Source organism: Trachinotus anak, unplaced genomic scaffold (genome assembly GCF_046630095.1).
Source record: "Trachinotus anak isolate AG129_WGS33_773 ecotype Australia unplaced genomic scaffold, CSIRO_AGI_Tana_v1 ptg000003l, whole genome shotgun sequence".
Taxonomy (NCBI): Eukaryota; Metazoa; Chordata; class Actinopteri; order Carangiformes; family Carangidae; genus Trachinotus; species Trachinotus anak.
Genome location: NW_027273854.1, coordinates 21001792 through 21027757, shown reverse-complemented (window position 1 = coordinate 21027757; position 25966 = coordinate 21001792). Strand labels below are relative to the sequence as shown.

At 41.7% G+C, this 25966-nt stretch overlaps 1 protein-coding gene across 3 annotated transcripts in view; it reads right to left on the bottom strand.

Moving 5' to 3' along the window:
- Positions 1-25835, bottom strand: part of LOC139618494 (myosin-10) — a 58743-nt gene extending 32908 nt beyond the window's left edge. The window contains exons 1-3 of one of the 3 annotated variants that reach the window (XM_071474454.1): positions 25410-25835; positions 23851-24228; positions 16302-16458 (exon numbers count right to left, since the gene is read on the bottom strand). In XM_071474454.1, the coding sequence (XP_071330555.1) occupies positions 16302-16458; positions 23851-24195 (502 nt within the window). In that variant the 5' untranslated portion in view covers positions 24196-24228; positions 25410-25835. Of the gene's footprint in view, positions 1-16301; positions 16459-23850; positions 24229-25222; positions 25336-25409 lie in introns of those variants that run through there. The other 2 variants (XM_071474456.1, XM_071474455.1) reach the window with 2 other exon arrangements.
- Between the last annotated feature and the right edge of the window lie 131 nt (positions 25836-25966).

Below are 25966 nucleotides of genomic sequence, written 5' to 3'. Positions count from 1 at the left end.
ATGTTGTCCACCCCATGACCTCAGGTTGGGTCTTTCTCCTTTTCTATCTAGTTTATCTTTCCTTTTTACTTTAAGTTGTACAATGTGAAAATGATTAAAAATAGCTTCAAAAAAGAAAAGAAATATGCACAAACATGCTGAAATACAAACAAATACATGCACACTTATGTTGGATGAGAGTTACTGTAGGGATGATAAATGAGCTGCTCACTTTAAGTGGCACCATCTCCCTTGATGATGAGGTTGCACTTGAAACACGGGTCAAAGTTTGATTGCTCTTCCTGTCCATGTTTTGCAGCCACATCTGCATAAAGCTGATATTTATCAGATGCACCTAACGTTGACCTTCACAAGACCTTACCTCCAGTCTGGACTGAGGCACGCAACACTACGCAACCTACCATGGATATGAAACCCAAATAAACACTCAGTAAACAGCCTCTGAGCAACATCAACTCAGCTCCACAAGATTAAAGAGAGAAGCAGCTTGCATGTGTGACCTCATGCTTCTGAAATTAACACCTGATTTCAAAAAAATCTGTTACAAATTGGGATTTTGTATTTGTATTTAAAGCACTCAACAACTGCCCACATCTGTAGTCAGCCCAAATTCCCTTATAGTTACATCAAGTGCTGCTTTGATGCCTTTATAAACACTGTATGGCAGATTAAGTCTTTCCTGAAAAAAATCCTCTGGTGTAGTGGAATTACTGTGTGTTTTGTCCCTCTGGCAGCAACAGTCATTTGTCTAGAACTGTGGTGGCATGGGCAGTAATACATACTGTGGCTATGCAGACAAAAACTGCAACAAAACAAAACAAAATGTGTCACAGTAGGGGCTTTACTGAACTTAAATGGTCTGTCACATTTTGCAAAGATTCTTCTGTGTGTCTATCATTATGAATAAGTCAGCATCAGAGATAAATGTGATCGCAGCACCTGCTGAATCATCTGATCATTACAGATTGGCTTTTCTGCCTAATGTCCTTTTATCCTACATGATAAAACAGCTGGACTTATGGAATTGCGGTTGTGAAGTGTACACACGCGTGCCCCTTTGGACTTCCATAAGATCTACAGACACCTCATTCTCTGCTCATCATTGGACATCTATTAACCCAGCTTACCTCTGATGCCCTCTTAAAACCTTTCATTTGACCTTCTATTCCTCTGCAAATATCCATCACCTCCACATTTGAACCACTGGAGTCTTTCCCTGATAGACAATCTAGCTTCCACCTATCAGGTCAGACAAAACAAAGTACTTCCCTAGTGTGCCAGACCCAAAGAGGAGTTTTTTTTTTTTGGAGTTTTGGAGTTTCCTCTCCCATGAAACACATACTGATCCACCATACAGCAGTCAGACTGATGACAAATGCTGTGGCTCTGTAAAAGGCATCACATCTGTTATTATCTTTATTATCACCTATTCAGGATACAACCTTTTACACATGTTACTGTGTAGAAGTAAATTTGCAAATCTTGCGATTTTTGAAAGATAAAATCTTTTAAAAATCTCTTTAAACCTGTAAACATGGCCTGTGCTGTTTCAGTGGGTGAGGGTGTGCATCCATCTGGTCCGTGCTTCCACCTTGGCCCTCTTGGCAGCTGCTGTTTCCTAGATCACCACGGCAACTAACTGCTTGGTCATATTTACCCAAGATGCCATGCTGGCTAGGCGTAGGTGGACCAGTCAAAGTGAAGGTGTTCTTCTCTTCCAGCAGCTCATTACTGCCTCACTAAATCTTTACCGGCTTTGTGCTTCTTCTTTCTCTCTGTTGCTCTCATTTCCCCTTTTCCCTCCATGAATGGTGCAAAGCCAGATTACTCAGACCACTAAAGAGTGGGACCCTTGTGGAGACAAAATCGCTTTTCCACACTAACAGATGTTTTTAATTTGATCACCTCATCATCAGAACTTTCAGCTGCTTTAGTTATATCCTCCAAAACAATTCACAGCCAATGGAAGTAAGTTAAACCATTCATTCATCAAGTTTTAGGTTAGACCACAGTTTACTCACTCTAGTTAAATACAAATTCAAATGACAGCACAGGAAGAGGGCTCTTTCAGACCAATCAGTATTGCTGCGGCGTTATACCACAGTTCACTGAAAGGTGAAACACATCACTTCTACTCTATGTTCGAGATAGAGAGCTGGCAGTTATAAAAACAATACTATCAATTGATCTCAGTCATTTCAAGGCTTTTGCTACAGATTAGATACAGATTTGCTACAGGGAGAAAGGGGTCTTTAGTGAGCACTGCATTCATTCACTTGTTCACAATAATCATGAAACTGTGTGCACCTCTATTTCTCTCTCCAGTTATTTAAAACACATGTACAGAATAAGTCTCATGGGTGCACAATACCAATACTCCCATGCACAAATCACACTTCAGGCTCCCATGGTAGGAGACTGGCCTGCCTTACACAGCAGGGCTCCCTTTTCTGTTAATAATTTATCCCCCACGAGGATTAAATAAACCCTCATTCTTCACATTCCAGAGCATTCCCCCTTCTCCCTCCATCTCCACAAAAGCCCCAATCGTTACAATAACCCCCCATTATCGACCTCATTTAACCTTGTACAGCCTTTCCTGACTGTAACTCACTTAATTGTTCTGTTTTCACACCAATACAGGTAACCTATTGTTAACTGCTTGGAAGGTAGGAAAAATATGTTCAGCAATTTACAACAATATGGAATATCTTGGAAAATGGTGTGCAATAATGTAATAAAGGAAGTGATTTGTAGTTAATAGACTAAAACATTAAAAAAAAAATAAATCTAAAGCGTATTGTTTAAGCTGTGGGTCAAAATGGGTTTCTTTGAAATTCTGGGCCACTTGAGTAAGAGCAATTTCTTTTTTCTTCAGTTCCTCAGTCTGAGGACGGAACAAAATTTCTTTTGGCCTCTGAACTGAAAAGGTTTGAAGACTTCTAACCACAACCACCAAAAACATTCTCCACATCCACAGCTCAAACCAACCCTTGGTGAACAAAAACATTCTTGGCACGAGGATCATAATTACGTCCATTTGTTATCAATGGTCCTCAGCAATATGGCTCCAGTTCAATGCAAGTCTAACCCGCAAATTGTGCTCCTAATTGTCGCAAACTGTTGTTTTAACGGTAACTCACTGCATCAGCCAACTGTCAAACAGCTCATGATTACATTCACACTTATTCTCATTAGTCTCGTACTTGCGATAACACTGGCTAAGATCACTAAAAGAAAAAATTGAAACCATCCCTTTCCCCTTCTATGTAGACTAATTTATGTTTCAAGGAACTCACTGACCACACACACACACACATTTCTCTTTACATTTTTGTATATAAGTGTAAGTATTCTGTACATTATTGAGACAAAAATACAACTTTCCAATTAAGAACATGAAGCTACAAAAATTGAAGTTTGGCTTGAAAACATGATTTTCAACCTTTTGGGGTCTTTGAAACTGGATGTAACACATTTTTTCCAGACTGCAGCTCAAGCTCTCACAATGTGCTTCATAAAAGAAAGTCGTAAAGTGAACTGCACACAGTGAAAATTCTAGTGCCATGGCAACCACATCACACACATAAGAAATCCTGAGTGATAGCCAGTGAGCTGCTGTCTCACAAACTACTGGGGGTTACCCACAGATACACACACACACAACTCCCTAGTAGAATATGGTGATTGTATTAGTGCAAAGGTAATATATATGCTTACTCATAAAGGCCAAGAACAGAGGCAGGACCGAATCCAGAGCTACTTATAGCTAGACGAACAAAGCTCTAAGTGTGTATGTATGTGTGTGTGTGTGTGTGTGTGTGTGTGTGTGTGTGTGTGAGACACAAGTGAGACAGAGCTCATTCACATTCCCAGACAGTGGAAGCAGCAAATAGTCAGCGTGATCTGGGAAGTGTTGTGGTCTGCGGGCGCCTGCACTGTATAACTGTCACTTCGAAGCTTCCGAACAATTACGATAAGACGCAAATTAAACACACTTAAGTAGAGGGCTGAAGAGTAATATGCTACATCCTCCAACAGCAGCTGTGATAAGATAAACAGACTGAGAAGCCATAAATCCTCCAATAGTGACTATGGTAATACAAACAGTCACCTCACTTCATGTACTGTGTGACAGGAAAAGGCAGAATTTGAAGTTTGCAATCACATATATAGCACAAAGCTATAAAAACAATCACTATTGTGATAGTATCTGGTTTGAGGTTACAGAGTGCAACACTGCCTCATGTGAAAAACTAGCTATTTAGTTCAGTGTTAAAGGGGAGCTCTAGCAATTTAGTCATGTACTTCCATTGAGTTGCAGGATTCACAAATTTGACAGAATGAAAAGATATCCTCATTTTTTATCCCTAGTATGAGCTAAGCCCCAAAAATGCTGGATCCTATATTTACCATAATACAACTCAGCAGTTTCTAAATTTCAGTTAGTAGCTTTAACATTGAAGTCATTTTCAAAGCAAAAAAAAAATATATATAACACATTCTTGCGTTTAAAATAAGACATTTGATTTTGGGCATTATTACTGTTTTCTGATGTTACATTGGCCTAATGACTAATTGAAGTCAGGTTAATAAGACTTCTGTGTAAAAAACATTTCAAAACTAACATATCTTATTAGAGCAGTCACAACAGTGCAATTCTCTGCTTCTGATAAGCATAAAATCAGGATCTGTTCCAATTTATACCAAACAGTTAAGTGTCAGCAATTAAAGGCTTCATGACTAAGACCATTCATAATATTATTCATAGATATTAGATCATTCTGGCTCAGAGATCAAGCTCTTTTGAGTTACTACAATGCACGTTTCTGTACATATGACCTTCTGCAACCACTGAATGACCAAGCAGCTCAACTGTGTTATTCAGTGTAATGCTGTTGCACCAGCTGCCAGTTAGGCATTCATGAGCCTACGAACAGAAGGGCAGACAGCCCCACAGAGCTGACTGGCCATTTACGTGTACCATTCTGTGTGTGTGTGTGTGTGTGTCCTGGAATTCGGATGCCCCTGGTTTCCCTCCCTGCCAGCAATGGGGCCTCTTGGGTGTGGAACAGGCGTTGTTTTCAGCAGGCTGGCAGAGTTATAGAGTTGACATTAAGGGGAAATGAGAGGCAGGCGTGGTATGGGTCAAAATGTGGAGGTTATGCCTGCTTTTTTAGTTATTAGCTTATGTGTTTCGTCATCAACCACAAATAATGCACAACCCCTTTGTGCCAGAAACAAAAACGTCACGAGTAACAGTGTAAAACATGCAGGTGAGGTGCAACATTTTCACACTATCACCAAATGAGCAAATGGGTGGAGACTGTCCTAAAATCCCACTGATAGTCACAGCATTGTTCCCCTGTGCATTTGGCACTACTGAATATTTCCCAGGAGAGGGAAGTCTGTTAAACAGTTTAGGGATGTGGCTGGCCAGACGAGGCGAGAAAGGTGTGGTGGGACAGGAGCAGATAGGAGAATGAAGAGAGGAAAATTGAGATAGCCGTGAGACAGAAAACAGAGTGGCACATTGGAGTCTTGATGGAAAGAGGAAAAACAGATATAGGAGCTTTCCAGCTATAAATAAAGTAATTTCACCTGCTGACATACTTGGAGATGAAGCCCAAAGGGTGTTTCAGTACTTCTGATTCAGTTTCAGTCTGGTAATGACAGTTGGCAGCTGAGATCACAGACAGAAATAGATTGTCATCATGGGCTACTGAATGTCCCCACCCTCTCGGAAATGACAGCAGTGTGTGAGGGACCACCTGGGTGAGTGTGTGAATGTGGAGAGAGATCCAACACACACACACACACACACACACACACACACACACACACACACACACACACACACACACAAAGGTGGCGAGGAAGCTATTCCAATCATTAACACCTAGAACCTCCAGTCTTGAAGCTTGTTAACCTCTCCTGTCTGTCTCTTTCTCCACCTCTGTCTTCCTCTTGACCCTTTCAGACCACAAGCACCAGGGAAAAATCTCTGATTGCTGTTTAGTGAGGCGATCAACTCTTAGTTTGCAAACAAACTGGGTGCCAAATCTGACTTTTTCAAATTATCTTTTGGCTCTTTTGCTTCTATAGGCTTGATTGGTTGTCTGACACACAACATGAGGACAGAGAGGAGAATAAGTTTGCAGTTTCATAGTTTGTGTCCCAATAACTAGGTCACCAGGGCATCCCAAATGTACCTGTTTCACACGGGTCAATCCTCATGGCTTTTGTATAAAAGGGTGAATCTGTGTTTCCATAATAACTACTGCAACCAACAATAATATTCCTGATCAGTTAATTTCTTGAATTTATTGTTAATTGGAGAAAATTATGTTTGAATATATATAATACAGACTACAATATATGATACAGACTACATTGGTGAAGTACAGCTGATTCCTGCTGTGATATGATAACTTCAGGATTATAATCTTAGAAAATGGAAGGACTTCATACTTTCCACAAAGAAGTTAAGATTCTTCATAACAATAACCACTTAATATAACTCAGTGATAAAATATAACAGTGATAAAGACCTATGATGCTGATCACTTTCAGTAAAAAAATCACAATGAAAGTGAAAGAAAAAACATTGACTTGCATACAATATAATGGCTTTAGATCATTTAAGGGGCAAAAATACTATGTGACTTTAAACTAAAATTGTGAATTAATGAGCATAAGAGGTGATCTTTGGACATTTTGTTGTCGTTGGACAAAACAGTTATAGCTATTCCCTCATTTCCAGTCTTTGTGCTAAGGTGAGCTAAGTGACTGCTGGCTGTAGCTTCATACATTAGCTGACATGTCATACATGACATGATAGTGTTAGATATAATCAATCTTCTCATCTTGCCCTCCACCAGAAAGTGAAAAACAGCATTTTACAGGCTACATAGGCTTCCATCTGAAGCTAATCATGTTAGAAAAATAATGTTCAAATTAGGTCAGATGTGTGATATATGAAGTCCTCTGCTGCATGTGAAAATGTTTCATAATTAAATTGCAAGAGAGAGCAATTGCATTAAACAGGTTAAACAGTAGATTTAAGATCAGTCACACACTTATGGAAGGTAGAATCTCTTGCGTGTTAAATTCAGTTTCTGAGCTCTTTGCCCTGTGGGCTTGTGCTTGGCTTGTAATGCTTGTGTTATACTGTCTGAGCTGCACTCTACAGAGAGCATTTAGACAGGATTTTCGAGTCATTCCTTTTTCAAGTCCCACAAAGCACATTTTTCAAATGCCTCTGATGCAGGGATAAAATGAGAAAAGTCTGGGGGAGAAAAAGAGGGGTATAGATAGATAAGCATGATAGAGAGAGAGAGAGAGAGGAAATGTGAGAGTTGTAGAAAACCAGGTCGCACATGTTTCTCATGGAGAGGTGCTGGACTGGTGTGGTAAACATCCTTGGGCTAATTAGAAGACTTTGTAATCTAATATGTGTATTCTCTGGCATTAAGTGTAGCTTGTGTCTGCTCTCTTGAAGATATGTGCCAGCCATATGGCTGCATAGCAGAGAGACAGCACATGAGTGTCAACAGCGGAATTGAAATTCATGGCTCAGCTTCCCAGTGGGGAGTCAGTGAGTTGGACTGTAACATCTGGCGAGGGTGGGAGTGAGACAGTTTAATGCAGTTTGAATAGTTGTACTACCTGTAGCTTGTGCTTGTTGTTGAGGAACAGAAGAGCAATACATACGAGTGGCACAGAGCAAGAGACATTGAGCAGACTACAAACTACATACAAACACAGAGTATTACATGAAGAAGAGATAGACAGTGAGATGTAATCACTGGGCTCAGCGGTCATGCCATACAGTACACACAGTGACAAAATAGCTGAACATAGAAACACGCACACACTCATGCTCTAATTTCCAACAACAGCAAAAGGGTGTGATGTCTATTCTCTGCGTTTGATATGCTCTGTCACCAGTCAGACCACTGTTCATCAGCCTGGCTGTACAAACTTTCATCATTTTCCAGTCATAATCTTATCAGCGATAATTGCTCCAAATCAATGTAATTCTGCCATCTTCAACTATCTAAAAGATGTTAAGAAAAACATTCTTCCCAGAGTGAGTTTGAATTTCATAGGCAAAGTTCACCTCAGTCCATCACAGTTCTTTAAATTTCACATCTGAGGATCCAAATGAGAAACTCAGGATTTTGTCAAAACACCAAAGGTAATGAAATAAGTTGCCTTTCGACCTACATACGAGCTCAGCAGACCCGCAAGACAACCGCTTTACTACTGCACAGGGTGGGATACGCTATGATCCAGAGTGAGTGCCAACAGTCTGTGCAGCGTAAAACCTCACTGTACGGTTTGTAAGCAGGAGGAGGATATGTGCATATATGTCATCAACCTTTTAAAATATTTGATCTTCTCCTTTTGGCATAATTTTCTTGCTCAGTATGAAAGCACTAAAAAAGAGAGAGAGTAGAGAAAGTAGCAGGACTCCAGTCTGGTTTTCTACTTTTTATCACATCTGCCTGGAAACAACCCCTGTTAAGCATCATGGATGACTACCAAATCGCCTGCTACTGTCACACCTCATCATGTCCATCTATCGTCCATGCCTGTCTCTGTCAACAAGGATTACCTGTTAAGGGTCCTATGGGAACCCAATGCACATTATCACTAGTGCTGCTTTGAGGTCCCTGATAGATTTTCCACTCTTCTCTGGCCCAGGGGTTATCCCCTACGTATGAACAAGACAGCGGCTATCTCGAGCTGCAGTTTGCACTATAGGTATATATACACATGCACCTTTTTGTTTATGCTAACAGAGTGTAAGTGTTGCACAACAGCATGCCCAAAGAGGGTTTAAATTTAGCCTTGTGCTGTTGGGTGTTGCCTTTAGGCCAATGAAAGGGGAGAGAAAGCAGTTGTGGGAGATACGGCAGAAAGTATTTGGCAATGTAATCGATTGCAGATGGCAGCCGTCGGGTGGCTTGTTTGGTCCACAGTGGTTCTTTGTGATGGCTAGGCCCACCATAATCCTGGCCATTTTCGTGTGTATATGTGTGTGTGTATGTGTGTTTATCCTGGCACCTCCAATATCACAGTGCTAAGCTCTGCAGCCCCACAGGAATCCAGACACACAAGAGGGAGCAGAGGTTCAGTCATAGAGGATAAACTGTATGACTGAAACTGATGGAATCAGAGAAAAAATATAAAATAATACACTAAATCTGAGGGGGATAAAAGGTTACAAGAGTGTTAACGTCCTATGACTAATAATAGCGTAACTAGGTCACTGCAGCAGTGTCATTAGAGGTGAAACAAATATTCAAAAACAGCTTAAGATTAAAAGTAAAATGCTATCAAAAATGAAAAAGTGATATGATTTATGAGATATGACATTTTTGTGAATGTATTCAGTTTACAGATTAATAAATACACATACGTCATCTGTAGCTCATTAAACAGAGTGACAGAGGAACAAACAGACAGCCAGATAGATGCTGGCTCCCTGGTCACAGTGGGTCGTAAGGTTATGGGTGTCAGTGAGAGGGCAGTCACAGCATCAGTCAGGTAATCCTATCTGTTGCGCTGACGCTTCTGGTATCAGTGCTATGTGTCTCTCATGACAACACTATCAAAGAACGAGGGCAATCCATGACAGCAGCTCTACCGTAAATCATCTCCTTACAACCCCTCTCAGTTGTACAACTGTCTCAGACACAAACACACACCTACCACAATGGGTCAGGACCTGGCTTGGAATGGCATGGTAGCTGAGAGTGTTGACTATTGACTACACGTGTAAACACACATAAAGTCAAACGGACGAGCTGATATGTAGGTGGACTGACCTGTGAGCCTCGCAAACCTGGATGCTCAGAATCATTACTTATCTAACATATGTTGAAAAAATACAATACCATAAATCCCTGGTGCACTTGAGGTCAATGTAGTTGTACTCATGTAGTCTTCTTGATATTCATAGTCATTCTGTGATCTAAGCCAAATGTCTGCAATTCATCAGCCTGTAATATCTAAAAAAATGTGTCAACTGAGGATAGAAAACATTTTAAAAAGCCAAGATTTAGGTTTCTGTGCATGAATTACATATGCATGACGACTGACACACAACAGCTTTCCCAATCATCTCCCTGTCCAGATTAGGTAGGAAACGTCTATGTGTGTACACGTGGGGAGAGTGTAACTATAAATCAGACCTGATGTACGACCCCGAAACAGAAATATGATTTTATCCTGTATGAACTCCACAGCTGCCTGCCATTAAAGACGCATCTGCCTGTGTGTATTCCTGTGTGTGAGACAAAGTGTGTTTGCAGGCCACTCATGCACTCTGCATGCTGTTTAAACAGGCTTCCCCATTTGTCTGAAAGTCATCTCTTGAACATGTAGAGAGTACAGACAGTCCTTTTGAAGACCAGGAAAAAGTCCCTGACCCTCTACACCTGTCCTGTCACTCAGGACCTGGGTGTGTCTGGCTCCACCAGCCCTTCTCTCCAGCCCTCACTGCCCCAACAAGAGGCCTCATTTCCCAGGGAAGAGCTCTGTTGCTCCAGGCCTCCCCGCCTGCACCCACACACACACACACAGAGCACCCTGGTCCCAGCCCCCTTCAGACTGCACAAAGCCCCCATTGTGAGGCACAATGCTGGCCGCCCCCTCTGCCTTTCCCCTGTACCCTCTGCTCTGTTTCCCCCATAACTCTGTCCCTTCTGCCCCTTCTTGCTTTAGCCGGACTCCCTCTTTCTCTGCTTTTCAGTGTTCTTTGCTTTCTTCCCTCTTTACCCTCTCCTCTTTATTCTTAAATCTCCACTACCAATCCTGTTTATCGTGTCTGTAGAGGTCTTCTTTTATCCTAGCTCAACCCTTTTCCCAATATCCCCTTCAATATTAAGGCCTTCAACATTCCCTCTCCTCTCCCCGTCTCTCCCTGCATGGCCCTCCCTCTCGACTCTGTATTTCAAGACATTTTCCACTTCTCTGACTGTTGTGCTACTGACTATATCCTCTTCTCTGCTCTGTTGGATAAGAGACATTTCATTTCTATCAGTATCTGCAGCTCATGGTGGGACTCATGAATGGCACTGGAAACAAAATACAGAATGTAACTCTCTCTCTCTGCAGTACCTTTTCTGATTATTTAAGGATAAGTTTTTAAACAACGTTTGGGAATTTCCAACCATTAAACTCCACTGTTGCTGTGTCTACATCTGTCTATGCTTTGGCAGGGATCCGATAGTTTTCTCAGTGCTGGTCTCTTCTAAACAATACAGCCAGTGAAATTGCTCCAAACACTCCACCACTGCCTGTGTCTCTCCACGACTGAAGAGAGTATTCCTTTCTAAAGGGTTAATTGAGGGCCATTAAGGACAGTATGGTCCAAAACAAAATCTAATTTGTTGTGTTCTCAGACTGCTTTGGGATATGGCATCGCAATCTAATACCAGTATATTTAATGCCTACAGGTCTCATTTAACAGTGTCTTCTTGTTTAAAGCCCATGAGCTAATTAGTAAGGCATAAAGTATAAACCAAAAATATGCATTGAGCAACCAGTGGCAACACAGAATTGACCAACTGAAGGTGCCACTGTACTGAGGAAAGGCCAGCCCGCACACACAACAGTAATCACTGCCAAATGTGGCTGCTCCTCCTGGCCATAAACCCACTTTTTTGCCTGTGTGATTACACCAATTTCAGTTGGATTTAGAGTACACTGGAGGCCTTGGTGTCTCTTTCCCGCAGCCTGTGCACAATATTTGATGCTGATTTTTCACCTTGTGCTATCATGTGACCTGTATATGGATATATTATCTGGATAATGACATCTAGTCCATGAGCCTTTGAATTCATACTTGCTATTAAGAAGTGTTATTATTATCTTTATTCCAATTGCACTGTGACTGGATTAGAGATCAGATGTGGTCTGGCTGATCTGATGGTGTTCCAATCACAATGCACTCTGGCATTACATGCAATTTTCTTCATCAAGATAACACATGCAGACACATGATGGCATGTTGATGCCAGGTGTGAATTGGGTAGGCAACACAAATAACAACACAAACAGGTTGGTGAGAGGGTAGATTTATGCTTAACTCCTGGAATATACAATGGTTCATGTTTTCTATGCGATTGGATATTTGCAAGTTATGTATGAATGTAGACTTACGACCTGCAAAATTCGTCATTTATCCCAGTCCCTCAACTGACCACATACCTCGGAAGTACAGCACCTCTACAGTTTCTTGAGTAAGCTGAACTGCAGAAACACTGCTGTACAGTGCAAGTCTGCCTAATCTGTCTTCCTGAGAAAAAGCAGCATGAGCCAGAAACAGACAACTAATTAATTATATGAGCTGAAAAAAATGAATGAAAACTGTGAAACACACACACACACACACACACACATATACAAACATAAAGATACACACAGTCTGGAAATCTGCCGGGTACTTAGCTTTGTGGTCTTACTTGTTGAGAAGTGAAATAAGAGAAAATGGGGACACAACGTTGACAGTTAAACAGAGGCCTAGCCATGGCAACCCTGGCTGTATCTTGAGGTGTAGGACTGATGCGAAGGTGGACATTCCACACATTTGTCCTCCTGTGTTCCCTGATCAAAGCAGGAGAAGGAAGGAACAAAGCAAACTAAGCTACCACAAAGCTTCCAGCAGAGCTGTGGTTTGTATTTTTCATGTTAAGTGAAAGGCGACCGAAATGCCTTCAAGGATGTGGGGAATTTTCCTCCTCAATGTCTTCCAAGCCAGAACATTCTGGTTGAAAGAGAAAAAAAAGAAAAGAAAGGAGAGGACTGAAGAAACTGGTAAGTAAAGCAGAGAAAAGGGTGGAAATGAGAGGGGCCAGCTGCTCTAGTCACTGAGAGAAGAAAGAAAGCAATTATAAATCAGTAGGAGTTCCTAAATAGTTTGCAGAGGCTATAGAGTGTTAAAAGACAGCTTTTCTCACCCTGAACAAGACAGTAGCCATATCAAACAGGCTGAAGGAGATTCAGTCAATAACACACACAATAGTCCCTCCTTGCTGCCAGCTAAAATACTGTCACTCAACAAGTGACACCTCTATTTGACATCCCAGGGGATGGTTATTTTGGTCACACACACAGATACACACACACAGGTATCCATGGTGACACACCCCTGCTCAGGAGCCCAGCAGAGGGTAACGGACTGCTGGGACTACTGTGACAACTTGATGATGACTCAGCTTGTAGAATTTAGCACAGCATGGTATGGAGAGCTGGGACAGCGATGACCTCATTCCACTTGCCCCGCCCCTTGTGAGGGACAGTGGTCCAAAAGAATGAACACTGGCGACAGAGAAAGGGGGGTCAGAGAAAAGAATGGTGGCACAAGAGAGGTGTCCCATATCTAGACAAACATCCCACATAGTGATAATGGGAAGGGGACAAATGTGTGTGTGTGTGTGTGTGTGTGTGTGTGTGTGTTTGTGTGTGGTTCTGAATAAAGCTATATATAGAGTGTGGAACATATGCTTGGTGCAACAAAAGGTATACAAAGAGGAGGAAATGAATGAAGCAGTATTAGTCCTATATAATACAAAGATAGTTTTGCAGAACTTCATGCTATAAGCTTTACACGAGACATTTTAAAGGGTCCAGAACCAAACTTTGGTCCACGCTCTGGCCCTGGTCACCCCAAGACTCCAGTCAAGCTCTTAGCTGTGTGGAGATCCAGCGTGCTGAGACCAGGGACCAGAGCACAGCCTGAGGGCACGTAATAACAGGGAGCCTACGGCAACATCAGTTAGTCTCTCAAACCCTAGAGCTTTACAGCTGCAGATGCGGAGGTCAACCAGACAATCAATGACAATGTCACATCAAAGCTGACAAATAAAAAGTAAATAACAGGGGAAACACTGGCAAACATACTATTTAAAAATAAAACATTCAAAAGAAACTAAAGGGAGAAACCAATGCTGTTATTCCACAGTTTGACAGTGATGGCACACAGCAGAGCAGAAAGGCTGTCTAAACACTGATAGACTCTAATAAAGGTTCTGCTTATCACAGCGGTTCTTCTACATCACAGATTCAAAAACAATTAGTCAGAGTCCAAAGTGGGTCACAATCCTCGGTCTTGTGGGTCTGTAAACATGCTCACATGAAACCAATTTTGAAAAGGCCCACACAGCAATGTGCAGACCAGTGTGAGCTTTGATAAGTCCATTAAAACAAGCTGCACGTGTCTTCAGTGTAACATGCTTATTAATCTTTTGGACTATCTTGCTTCTGATGATGGATAATTTCTGATGGGCCCCTGCTCCTCCAAAAAGCTGTAAAATGGGACAGCTGCAGCTCATGGCAAGGAGCAGCTTGGCCATGTGTGTGTATGTGTGTGCAGGATGAAGACAACTCTACATGATCAGTGCAGCAGGTCCAGTTAATGACAACTTGAAGACTGATGCTGGTTAAACCGATACTCGCTCTCTTTGCCTCCTTATCTGCCCCCCACCCCTCTGCTTCTCTCCTAATTTCTCTATAAATCACTGTGTCACAGAGCATCAGCTCTAGCAGGCATGCCTCTCTCTCTCCACTTGCAGCACATTACTCTTATCTGAAACACAGGGAGAGACTGCCATTGATATCAACCAGCACTATAGGCTGATATACTGTTTAAATCAAATATGATCTATTTAATTCATTGCACTTCAATTTTATTTGCGTAGAGCCAAATCATAACATACATTATCTCAAGGCACTTCACAGGGTAAGGGCAAGACTTTACAATGTTATAGAGAGAAATCTAACAGTTCCTACAATATAATGCTGCAGAAATGAGTCCCTAAAACCTGGTAATTAGTTAGCATTTTAGCACTTCTGGTTCCCGCGTCTTGAAGTCTATGGGTTTTTGAATGGGTCTGAAAGAAGGTCTGTGGTTAACACAAGATGAAGACATTTTCATGTTTTATTCTATGACATAAAATACACCAGTTAATACCCTGGTCATGATTTCTTTAAGCTTTTACGTCCTTTGAAAAAGGGCGGTTGCTAACAAGTGGCTAGATGAGACTACAGAGGTTGTCAGGGATGTTACACGAAACCCAGTCTACTCACCAGTCCATCTTTACAGCCTTGTTGTGTTAATACTCACAGTTTTGCTAACTATTACTAACTTTATAAGAGGAAAGGTTTCTGTAGAAGAGGTAAGCACGCTGAATTGAACTGTAAGTTGGAAGTTGGTAGTGTAGTTTGTTTATAGCCTAACATTAGCTTTTTACTTCTGGCAATTGTATTTAAACTTAAAAAATCACAAAAGTGGTGTTCATTTGTGAAGATTATCCTGCTGACCAAAATGTGTGAGTATGTATCATAAAATTTGTTTTACAGAGCTTATTTTCTGCAGTAATCAACAGTTAATGTAAAAATCCCAGTGGCTTTTTGTCAAGGAAACCTGGGTGACGCTAACATCCGGGTTGGTCCACAAAAGCACGTCATCAATGCAGCACTCTATGAGTGAGTATCTAAAGCAATAAAATATACTAAATTCATAAGGAAAAGTCTGCCTCTTATTTAAGCTTTTAAATGACTCAGAAACAGTAATATGTTAAATATCCGGCTATCTTAAATAATGATCAGTATGAATCAAACTGTCGGACTTAAAAACTACAGTGGTTCAAAAACAGATCAGTTCATAGTTTGGATAAATAATGTTAAACAGAGCCAGGACATTACATAAGCGTAGCATACCACTTGCCAATAATATTGAGAACATTGTTCATACAATGAGATTTAACACTTAAGTCCCAGATCCGCTGCCCAGTGTTTTACAGTGTGAAGGATGACATTCTCCACCCTCTTATTACCATGTAATTACCAATGAACCACATGATACTAGTGATACAGCTGGAAAAACTTTCACGCAGTTAATCTTCCATTTAACCCCCCCCCCCCCCCCCCCCCGCCATGAAAGCAGACTTCTCAGACATAATCAATGATGTCACATCCTCTCTGACCTTATGACCTTTCACACACTTTACACACTTTCTTCACACACTAATCTCCTGGACTATGCAGCCAAGCCCCATGCTGCCTGCAAGCGAGCTAAACTCCCTGCCAGGAGAGACCAAAATGCAAACAGAAATGCATAAGAAAACAACCAGCCTCAGTTTCGAGCATAACTGCACCTATTAATACCACTAAAGTTCACACTGCTGACAATATTGAACACATCGAACTTTCATAAACCTGTCAGTGAAGGCCATTAGTGGCAATAAAAGCAAGATAATGAATTTTAGCAAAACAAGTGTCTGTCATACCTTGAAGCATGCAGCGGTATGCTGACTCAGAGATGGCATAGATGTGTGGAGGCATCTCGTGCCTCTTCTTCCCTCTGTACATCTCAATGATGTTCTCTGAATAGATGGGCAGGTTCTTGTAGGGGTTGATGACCACACAGAACAGGCCAGAGTATGTCTGTAATTAAAAGAAATGGGGGAATTAAAATACAGTTAGGAACAAAGAGAGAGCAGCTCAAAACCAGATTCAACATATTTTTAAGAAATACAAAAGCATATCAAATCCTGCTTAAAACAGGCAAAATAAGCTCTTACCAGCCGGAACCTGAAATGGATAAAAACAGGATTTGTAAAACATCAGTGTCTTTACATTAAAAAACACATTTCTAGTTTGCATGTTTCTAGCTTTTTAAATCATCTTGGCTGCATTGTATCAGTGCAGCAAGATTTATCACTAACCATTTTTTAGGAGCTTACATCATCAGAGCGGTGACAGACACAAGGCAGACTGATAGAGTCAGACATAACTGAGGGAATGGTGACTAAACGAAACACTGTGCAGACTCTTGTCTCTTGTCCAAAAATAAAAGGCCCCTAAAGTCCTAGTGAGAAACTTTATAACAGCACAGCTATAAAATGTGAACAAACAGTGTATGGATATTGTACACTCATGTTGCAGCAAATGGCTTCTGCTGCAAACATTTAGCCTACTTTCTGACTTGTGGTGTTGCATTTGGCTTTGTAATTAGCCTGAAGATTCCCCAGAGAATGTGTGTGGTATGAACGCTTCTCAGCTATGCCAGGCAGCAAGGAATGAGTGAGAGGCTCTGGTGGGGCAATGGTCTCTCTTATTCAGCAGATGCTATAGGGGCTTTGCATTCCCCCTATAGATGACAGAGAGAAAGAGGTGCTCACCAGTTGTATGACTTTTATCACTGGCATATTAGGCTAAGCTTAGAGGCCTACACAAATGCCCATCCCATCTACCTCACTAGCATACAGTACATACCTGTTAAACATTAACTACAGTTACATGCATATGTAATATATGGACATCTTTAAGAGGAGTGAAACAGACAGTGGTGGACAGTAACGGAGTAAATTTACTTGAGTACTGTACTTAAGTACATATCCAGAGGATTTGTACTTTACTTGAGTATTAGATTTCTTTGGTACTTATTACTCTTACTTGAATACATTTCCAAGACAAATATTTTTACTTTTACTCGAGTAAATTTCTAGGAAGGCTGAAAAGTACTCGTTACTTTCAGGTCTGCTCTTTTTGGAAATTTTTTTTTTAATTCTAAAATACTATTGGACACAAGCTGTGTTTGTCAAAGAATGAAACCTATCACAGTGCACGCTCTCCACTGGGATCTACGTAAAAGCGGATAATAGAGACAAGAGACAAGACAAGACAGACATGGGGAGACAGACATTGGGAGACAGGCACGGAGACAGACAAGACAGACATGGGGAGACAAGACAGACATGGGGTGACGGACATTGGGAGACAGGCACGGAGACAGACAAGACAGACATGGGGAGACAGAGTTTGTTGTGCTCCTATATTGTACTGGCACATGTCCTTCCTGTAAAGTCAAGTGACTTCAACATTGAGTTATTGAAAGCAGAGATGTAGTTTTTTGTAAAGCAGTGGTTCTCAACCAGTGCTCTGGGGACAACATTGGTCTTTGAGGGGGTTCCAGTTCCCAACTTAGCTAAATGATAGAGAGTTAGTTGGACGGTGCAGGTTCATTTGGTTACAGTTTTAATGATTGTTAATAAACACTGCATCTGCAACATCTGCTGTCCTCTTATGATCCCATTCATTGTATTTGTTCTTAGAGGTGTTTCTGCAGGCTTTATATAACATTGTGGTTCTAAAAGCAAGCACATCAGTGCAGGTGGTTTCAAAGAGTTAATTCTCAGAAACAAGAGTTAAAAGGTCCTTAAATTCATTTAGAAAAAATTATAGTAATTCATTGATGTGAAAAATAAGAAGTTTACTCTTACTCTTACTCTTACTTTTACTTAAAGTAAATTTAAAAGCATGTACTTTTGGATACTTAAGTACCTTTAAAAGCAAGTACTTTTTTACTCTTACTTGAGTAACATTTAGACTGAGCTACTTTTACTTGTAACGGAGTAAATTTTGACCGGTAGTATTTGTACTCTTACTCAAGTACTGGGGTCGAGTACTCTGTTCATCTCTGGAAACAGATTAATAACAAGTACCATTATGCTAAAACTGGAAATCAGTTTGTCAATTAGTAAAACATTTGTTATTTAACACAATATATAATTCATACAATCACACAAATAATGACACATAGACTCAACCACGAATGAGAACATATCACCTACAGACACATGTTCGATGGATGTTATACAGAAGTCAGACCTATCTGACTGGAGGAACCGGGAATCAGAGGCAGCTGGCTCCCTGCTGGCTTCAAGGTCAGAGACATGTTTGTTTGTGCTGTGTCCTTCTGAGACCATACATACACTCTACAGTGACATTTTATTTAACAAAGAACACACAGAGTAGAAGAGAACTCCTGTAAAACAGAACAACAAACTTAGAACCATGACTTGTGAAAAGTTTTGTGATAACGCTGAAATTCTTTTCAGGAGTAGGCTTCTCCTTTGACTGCCAGCAAGGCCCCAGAAGTTAATAAAAAAAAAAAACACATGTTCTCTACAGACTAATAAACGACTGAGCCTCTGTTTTAATGAGCTTTAATTGTTTCAAGAGCTGTTTATTCTGTTGCCCCCCTTCTGTTACATACCATAATAAAATGTTGCCTCACAACAAAATAAGATGTGATATTTAGAAAAACTGTGATGATATGATATCAAAGCATCAAGATATCTGCTTTATATTTACAACTACGTTTAAGGCTGAGTGAGAAACCGTGCCATGAGTGACTCAGCAGCCATAGGTTAATAAGGGGACCGCAGAGAGCAGACAGCATACTGTAGCTGTTACATAAGAGCTCAGTTAGGGCCCTCAGTCAGCACTGAGCAACTGATGCTCTGTACTGCTGATACAGGAAACAAAATGAGAAAGGGGCAGGAAAAAAGGTGGGTAAGGAGAGAGAGGCAGACAGAAATGAAGAGTGGAGAAATGATCCAGCTGACAGAGCTCCCCAAGGTCCAATCCAGTCGAGAAGCAGAGATGTAACAAACCCTGAACGGTGTTCTCAGCCTTCCTGTAAATTGCTCCCAACCTGAGGGGAGGAGAGCTCAGAGAGAGAGAGAAGGCCTGCTGAAATTCTAACTACCCACTCTCCTTTTCGAGGCTAATGAAAAATTAATTCCCCTTATCTGAAAGCTGGAGCAGCTATAAATAGGAGGGACTGTTCTGTTCTTTTCACTTCTGCGACATGCAGCCCTGAAACAGCTGGCAAGGCTGCAGAGAGGTACATGTACATGGGCTGTAAGTTCAATGTGGACTGCTTCAGGAAACTGAAGGCTTCAAGAGGGCACTGTAGCATCCTCCATCATGTCTCTATATGCAAATGCACAGAAAACTTAATAGGTAGTCGCTTCTTGAACAGTTGTTGTTGAGTTGAAATTGTGCATAATTTCTAGGTTTTATTTCTTGTTATTGCTTATAAAACATAAAATGATTTCTAAAAAAACATCAGTGCTTGAATTTGACAGTTTTATTTAGGAGGTCCTGTATTAGAGTTAGGGTTCCCCCAAACTGTGACGAAATAAGTAAAATTCCTCAAAATCAAAAAGAAACAAGGAGTGCTTTCTGCATTGCTTGTTGCTGTGCTGCTACTGCTTCCTATCCAGGAGTTTTCTCGTGAAATATCCTACAGGATCAGTGCCATATAAAGAACATGTTGCCACTGTTAGCAGAGCATACGACTAACTCAACACCACCTGCCAAACCGCCATGCCTGGCCTCGTCAAGGAAAGAGAAGGTGATATTTCCACTGTGAAATCAGATCCAGGGGAGAGGATGCCGCGGCCTAGTAACAGCTGAACAACACACAGGCGACAGCAGACACAACAGCCGACCCCATCTGCCATCCCTGACCAGTCAGGCAGTGTGCCTTTGTGGATAGGCTGTTCTCCACTGGAGAGGTTGGAGAGGACAGTCTGGGTGCAGAGGCAGCCTCAGTGCCATTGATCCGTGAGGAGAATAGGAGACCTTGACCACTCCCATGACAGGGCCCCAGTCTAGTGATTTCATAACAAGGCTAACAAATACTTCAGACTAGGCTGTTGAAATTTGATCAATACACTGAGGTGCATGGTATCAAATCACACAGGCAGCAGCAGGACACTTTCTGCTTCTCTCCAGCTTTAATAAGTTGGAAATTTTTGCTCAGTGAATTTTAGAGCAGGGTGGCCTTTGGCTTAAAATTCATACTGCAGTCCAATAATGATGCAGTGAATAATCATGCTCCTGTTTTGTCAAAATCACGGTGACATGAAAAGCAAACAGAATATCAAAGGTTACATCAGGACCCTGTAGATGCCTTGCAAAAAGAGAGACTGCGTGTGACTTTAACTCAAATGTTAAAACTCTCTCTCTCTCTCTCTCTACAGGGATATGAGGATGAGCATGACTGTGCCTTTTTGTTTTCATTTGTTTTTCTACACTGTTTTACCTGTTGCACTGCAGCAGATCCAGCATTAGAAAACAGGACACATTTTGTCTGTCATATATCTAGCATTTGAATTAAGAGATATTCAAAATTCCACAAATCGCGAGGATTTGAGAAATATGAACAGGTGAAGATGCAAGGAAGAAAGAAAGAAATAAATTCCATGTCATTACTGCTTGAGACCAGTGAGCCAGAGAAGAGGGAGTGTGGGAAAGGGAACAGAGTTGGTGAAGATATGACGGACACTGAGCAGCAGCAGAGCTGAAGTGGGCGGCGGGAGACAGACAGACTGACAATCTTTTTGCCATGGAAGAATGCTGAGGCTTTCTGACAGCTGAGGCTTATCTAACGACACAAAGGCCCGCTTGTAGCCCCGCTAGAGTGGCGCAGCCTAGTGTGTAGCACTGTGGTTAGCCTGTGACTCACAACCTCACAGACAGAAAGCTGCTACAATAAATGAATTGGCCCAACAGACTGACTGACTTCACACAGATGGAGCCATCAGGTGGGCAAAGGGCCACAGAAAGAGCCAGCACAGGATAAACCAATCACACATAGACCAGTGGGCTAAAAATGCAGTGATAGCCTTAAGATTTCAAGTGCTGGCCAGTTAAGGTGTGTGATTGTGATCCACAGCATAAATAAAAGTGAGACCCTGATCATGATCACATGTCTGACAATATTACTGGAAAGCTGCTGGGTGTGTGTTGGGAAGTGGTGTTAACAGGGCAGCCGAACAGTACCACTGACTCATGTAGTTTTATAGGTGCTGAATCTAACTTTGAAAATTCAATGTGAAGGCCAAGCTTCTCCACAAACACTTTACTTTACATTACACTGTCAAGGCTTGATCTCAAGCAAAATATGCAAGTGACAACTATTATTACAGTATATTCCATGATCATACACTGTATCTCTTTTTTAAATATAAAGTGACGTGCGCTGTAAACTACAAAAAGTATGCATGCAGGTAAAGGTCAATAAAAAAAACATTGGTGTAGACTGGCCTCAACGTTCAGCCGACTGGCAGACCTATGATGCTCAACACAATGATTCAGATATGGATGTCTTCCCAACCACCTCAACTCAGAAAACAGCCTGGGGGGGGGGGCATTATAATATGTCTGCAGTAGATGTAGCTGAGCTCTGGGGGGTAAGTCAAACACATTGTAAAAAGTTTAGAGCATAGGGGATTTCTTCTTCTAAGAGCAAGCAGAACAGGAAAATTCTCTTCCTGACAGAAAATCAACACAGTTGGACACATGTTTTCAATTTCTCTTAGCCAAGGGGCAAATTAACAAGCTCCAAAGCCAATTCTGAGCCAGAAAAAAGTAGAAACCATGACACTATGGTATGAGAGAGAAAATGAAGAAGAACTTAGGAGGGATTTGGTGGACTGAAATATCAATTCAAGGCATATGGGAGATTTCTGATAAGTTATATCCCTTCACTAAAGCATTCAGTTCTTGCTCTAATATATGACTAAACCGAAACACACACTGCTGACTTCAAAGACCTGTATTAATATAATTCATCCAAGAGTCAATAGTGATGTTTTATCATGTTTTGTGAGGTGGGTAAATAAGTGCACCAATTCTGCAGTCCCTGAACCAGAGTCTCTCAAGTGATAACCAACCCATATTCTATTCCGGGAAAACATGTCACTAAATGGGTCAAGATCACAACTAGAACATCACAGAACAGCTCCATCTCTAGTGAGATAGGATTATGGGGACAGTGGCTTTGCAGTGATACAGACCACTACAGACTTTGGCTGTGATAAACTCAGATGTGTGACATATACTTTAGAGAATAGACAAGAACAGATATATTTAAATGTGTGCATTTCAGGCGGCCCGGTAGTCGAGTGGTTACAGCGCGTACCATATGAGCGCAAGACGCTCTTAGCAGGCAGTTGCCGGTTTGACTCCCAACCGACTCTTTCCTGCATGTCATTCCCCTCTCTCTACTCCCTTTCCTGTCAGTCTCCACGGCACTATAATAAAGGCAAAAAGCCCCCCCCCCCAAAAAAAAGTGTGTATTTTGGATTAATATTTCACCACAGATAACAGAGCATTTCCAAACTATTCTACAAATTGAGTACAATTAAAAAGACTGTACTGCCATTTGGATGGGGAAAACTGAGCTGATATGTGTCTGTCTTAGGATCTGTTATAGCTACTGAAAAACAGTAATGCTTCCATTAATTGCATTAATTAATTGCAAGTATTTGGTGTCCAAATAGCATCTTTATATTGACCTTATTTAGTGTGTACATGGGATCAAGCATTCAAGGCTAAAAGACAAGGTGACTGTTACACATTTTGGGCCTAATGTGTTGAGTTTTACACAGTGGGACTGCCACAGAAGAGAGAGAGAAAGGTCAAGCCATCTCTGTGATCAAACCAGGCCCACCAGTAGGAGCACAGAGCAGGACAAACAAACTGAAACCAGCAGTGTTTATGGAAGAGGGCTGCCTTTAACTGAGGTGAGACAGAAGCCATGGGGGTAGGTAACATTTTGTAACACAGAGGCACTTGTGAGGGGTGATCCAGTGGGGGGGGGGTCTGGCAATGCTTAAAACACCAGAGACATCCGTCACTCATGTTGTGTGTAAATATATATTCGTTCGTGTGTGTGTGTGTGTGTGTGGTCAGGATTCACACAGAAGAGCAAAATGTTCAGTGCCCTTAATGATAACTATCAGACCTCACTTTTAGATAAGAGTGCAAAAGACAGACAGCTAAAGGTTAAGACTAGCATGTATACAAGCAAAAAACCTACCATTCATTTTGCAATTATATCAGCCAGGGGTGAAATTCAATCTACAGCTGTGAGACCCAGGGGATTTGTGAGTTTTAAGGTTAATCATTGCCTAGTGTGGAAAGTATAAACTGTTACAAAAACACAGTCTCTGAGGGGTCCAAGTCTAAGTCACTCACATATATGAGTCCAGAGTAGTAGCGGTCCTTCAGGTTGTGCAGCACAGACGCCTCGTTCAGGCAGGTGAGCTCGGCCATGTCTTCCACCTTGCTAAACTTGGGTGGGTTCATCTTCTGGATGTCATCCTTGTTGATCACCACCTTCTTGCCGTTCTCGGCCAGCTCCACCAGCACCTCCTCACCACGCTCCTCTCGGATACTTGCTGCCTCAAAGCCATGGCGCTCTGAGGGGACCCACACCAGCTTTTTGGCTGTCCAGTCAGCCTGTGTGGCTGGGTTGTAAACCACAGCCCGGTCTACAAACAGGTAGCGCTCTGGGTCCTCTTGCCCACTCCGATGAGACATCTTTCCTGGGGTTTACCAGAGCAACGTGGCCACCTAGAACAGACAGGGGTGCAGGAATTGGTATCTTGGTGATTACATATAGGCTCCACAATATCACACACAGAACACTTACCTCACATGTTATATAAACTATCCAATAGCCTACCATGTATCACCTGTGATCAGTACAGACTCAATAAGGGATAATGGTTTTACCTTTATTATTTATCATAATTGGAGTGACCCTCATATTTTGTACACTCATTCTAATGTAGCTATAACACAGTTTTAATAACTGTATGACAAATCTCATTATAAACAGAAAGCATGAATGAACACATGTGCTTGACTCATGTCAGGAATAACAGACTGATGTACAGGTGTACCGTGTGTCACCAGTCCAGGAGATAACTGGTGCTGAACGGGAACGTAAGTTAAAAGTGTGATCACATTTTAAAGAGTAAGTCTTTCAGTCTGCATGACTTCTCCCTGAATGGCTCTGCAAAATAATAATGCGCATAGTGCGTAGGTTACAACTGAGCGGCGTCGCGAAGGGCTCATACCACACCGTCCCTCGTTTTCTTCTAGAAACCTTACAGTACAGAAAATAGTCCACTGTAACACATATTCCGGGGACTACAGACTGCACTTGTCTTTATAGATGAAGCTTATACAGCAGATACGATGACTGTGCACTGGCGAGTCCCCAAGAAGCACAGAATGAACAGAAACCAGCAGGGAAACTTAACGCTGAAGTCCTGTTTACAAATATAAGGCTGATATCTGCGGTAATAAACCTGCGCAACAGAATTAGCTCATTAAAATTCGGTACGGGGAAAATACCATGATATGGTAACATGAAATAACATTGTAAGAAAGCTGAAAGTCCAGTCATCACAATCAAATCGACAATTAAGGTAAAAAAAAAACAAAAAAAAACAATTACCGTAAGCGTTAATTTGGCCCAAAGACAAATGTACGCATAAAGCTAGCTTAACACATACAGATAGCACTCACACTGCTGCCTATTGTGAGTTTCAAGTGTTACCTCATTAACGTTTAACCTGAAAAAGCCGCCACCAAGGTGAAATGCAGGCTATATGACATTCAAAGGTGGGTTCTTAACTCACTACATAAACAACGACTATAGCCTGAGTAAGTTTCGAAAGCGACCCTCATCTCCATCCCCATCCAGGAGGCTGACCCGCTCACCCCAATAATAACAATAAACTTACCCGGTGCAGTCAGTGAAGCAGCAGTCAGATCCCGTTCACCAAGCCGTCCGATCTCCCCCCGGTGCGACCCTGTATGCAACTAGCTGCTACACACAATTGAAATGCAGGCATGTATTTGGGCTTCGGTATGCACCACAGGCACAGTGCTGCCTCTACACTGGGGCCCCTCCTAAACCGAGCAGACTTGACCGCTGCTGCTGCTCCCGCCTACGGTGGTGGACCGTACTCACATAGAAAGTGACCGCGCAGATCAATACACCACACGGTGATATTCTCTGAGATGATTCACCTGCGGAGAAATGTGGGTTGTGTCTGGTGATGCCCGTCAGTCTCCCCTGACTTATGAGTGAACACATTAGTATGCATTTTGTCAGGACATTCTGCAGCTGTGGATGCTTTTTAAAAATCTATCCCCCAAATATCTATGCATTGCACACACCTACTAAATAAAGGATGGACACAATTGGTCTCTCACTTGGCAGCCTTTCTTTGCTCCTCACCATCATTGGCTGGAAGAAACCAACCCCCAATTTGCTGCAAACCAATGACATGCATGA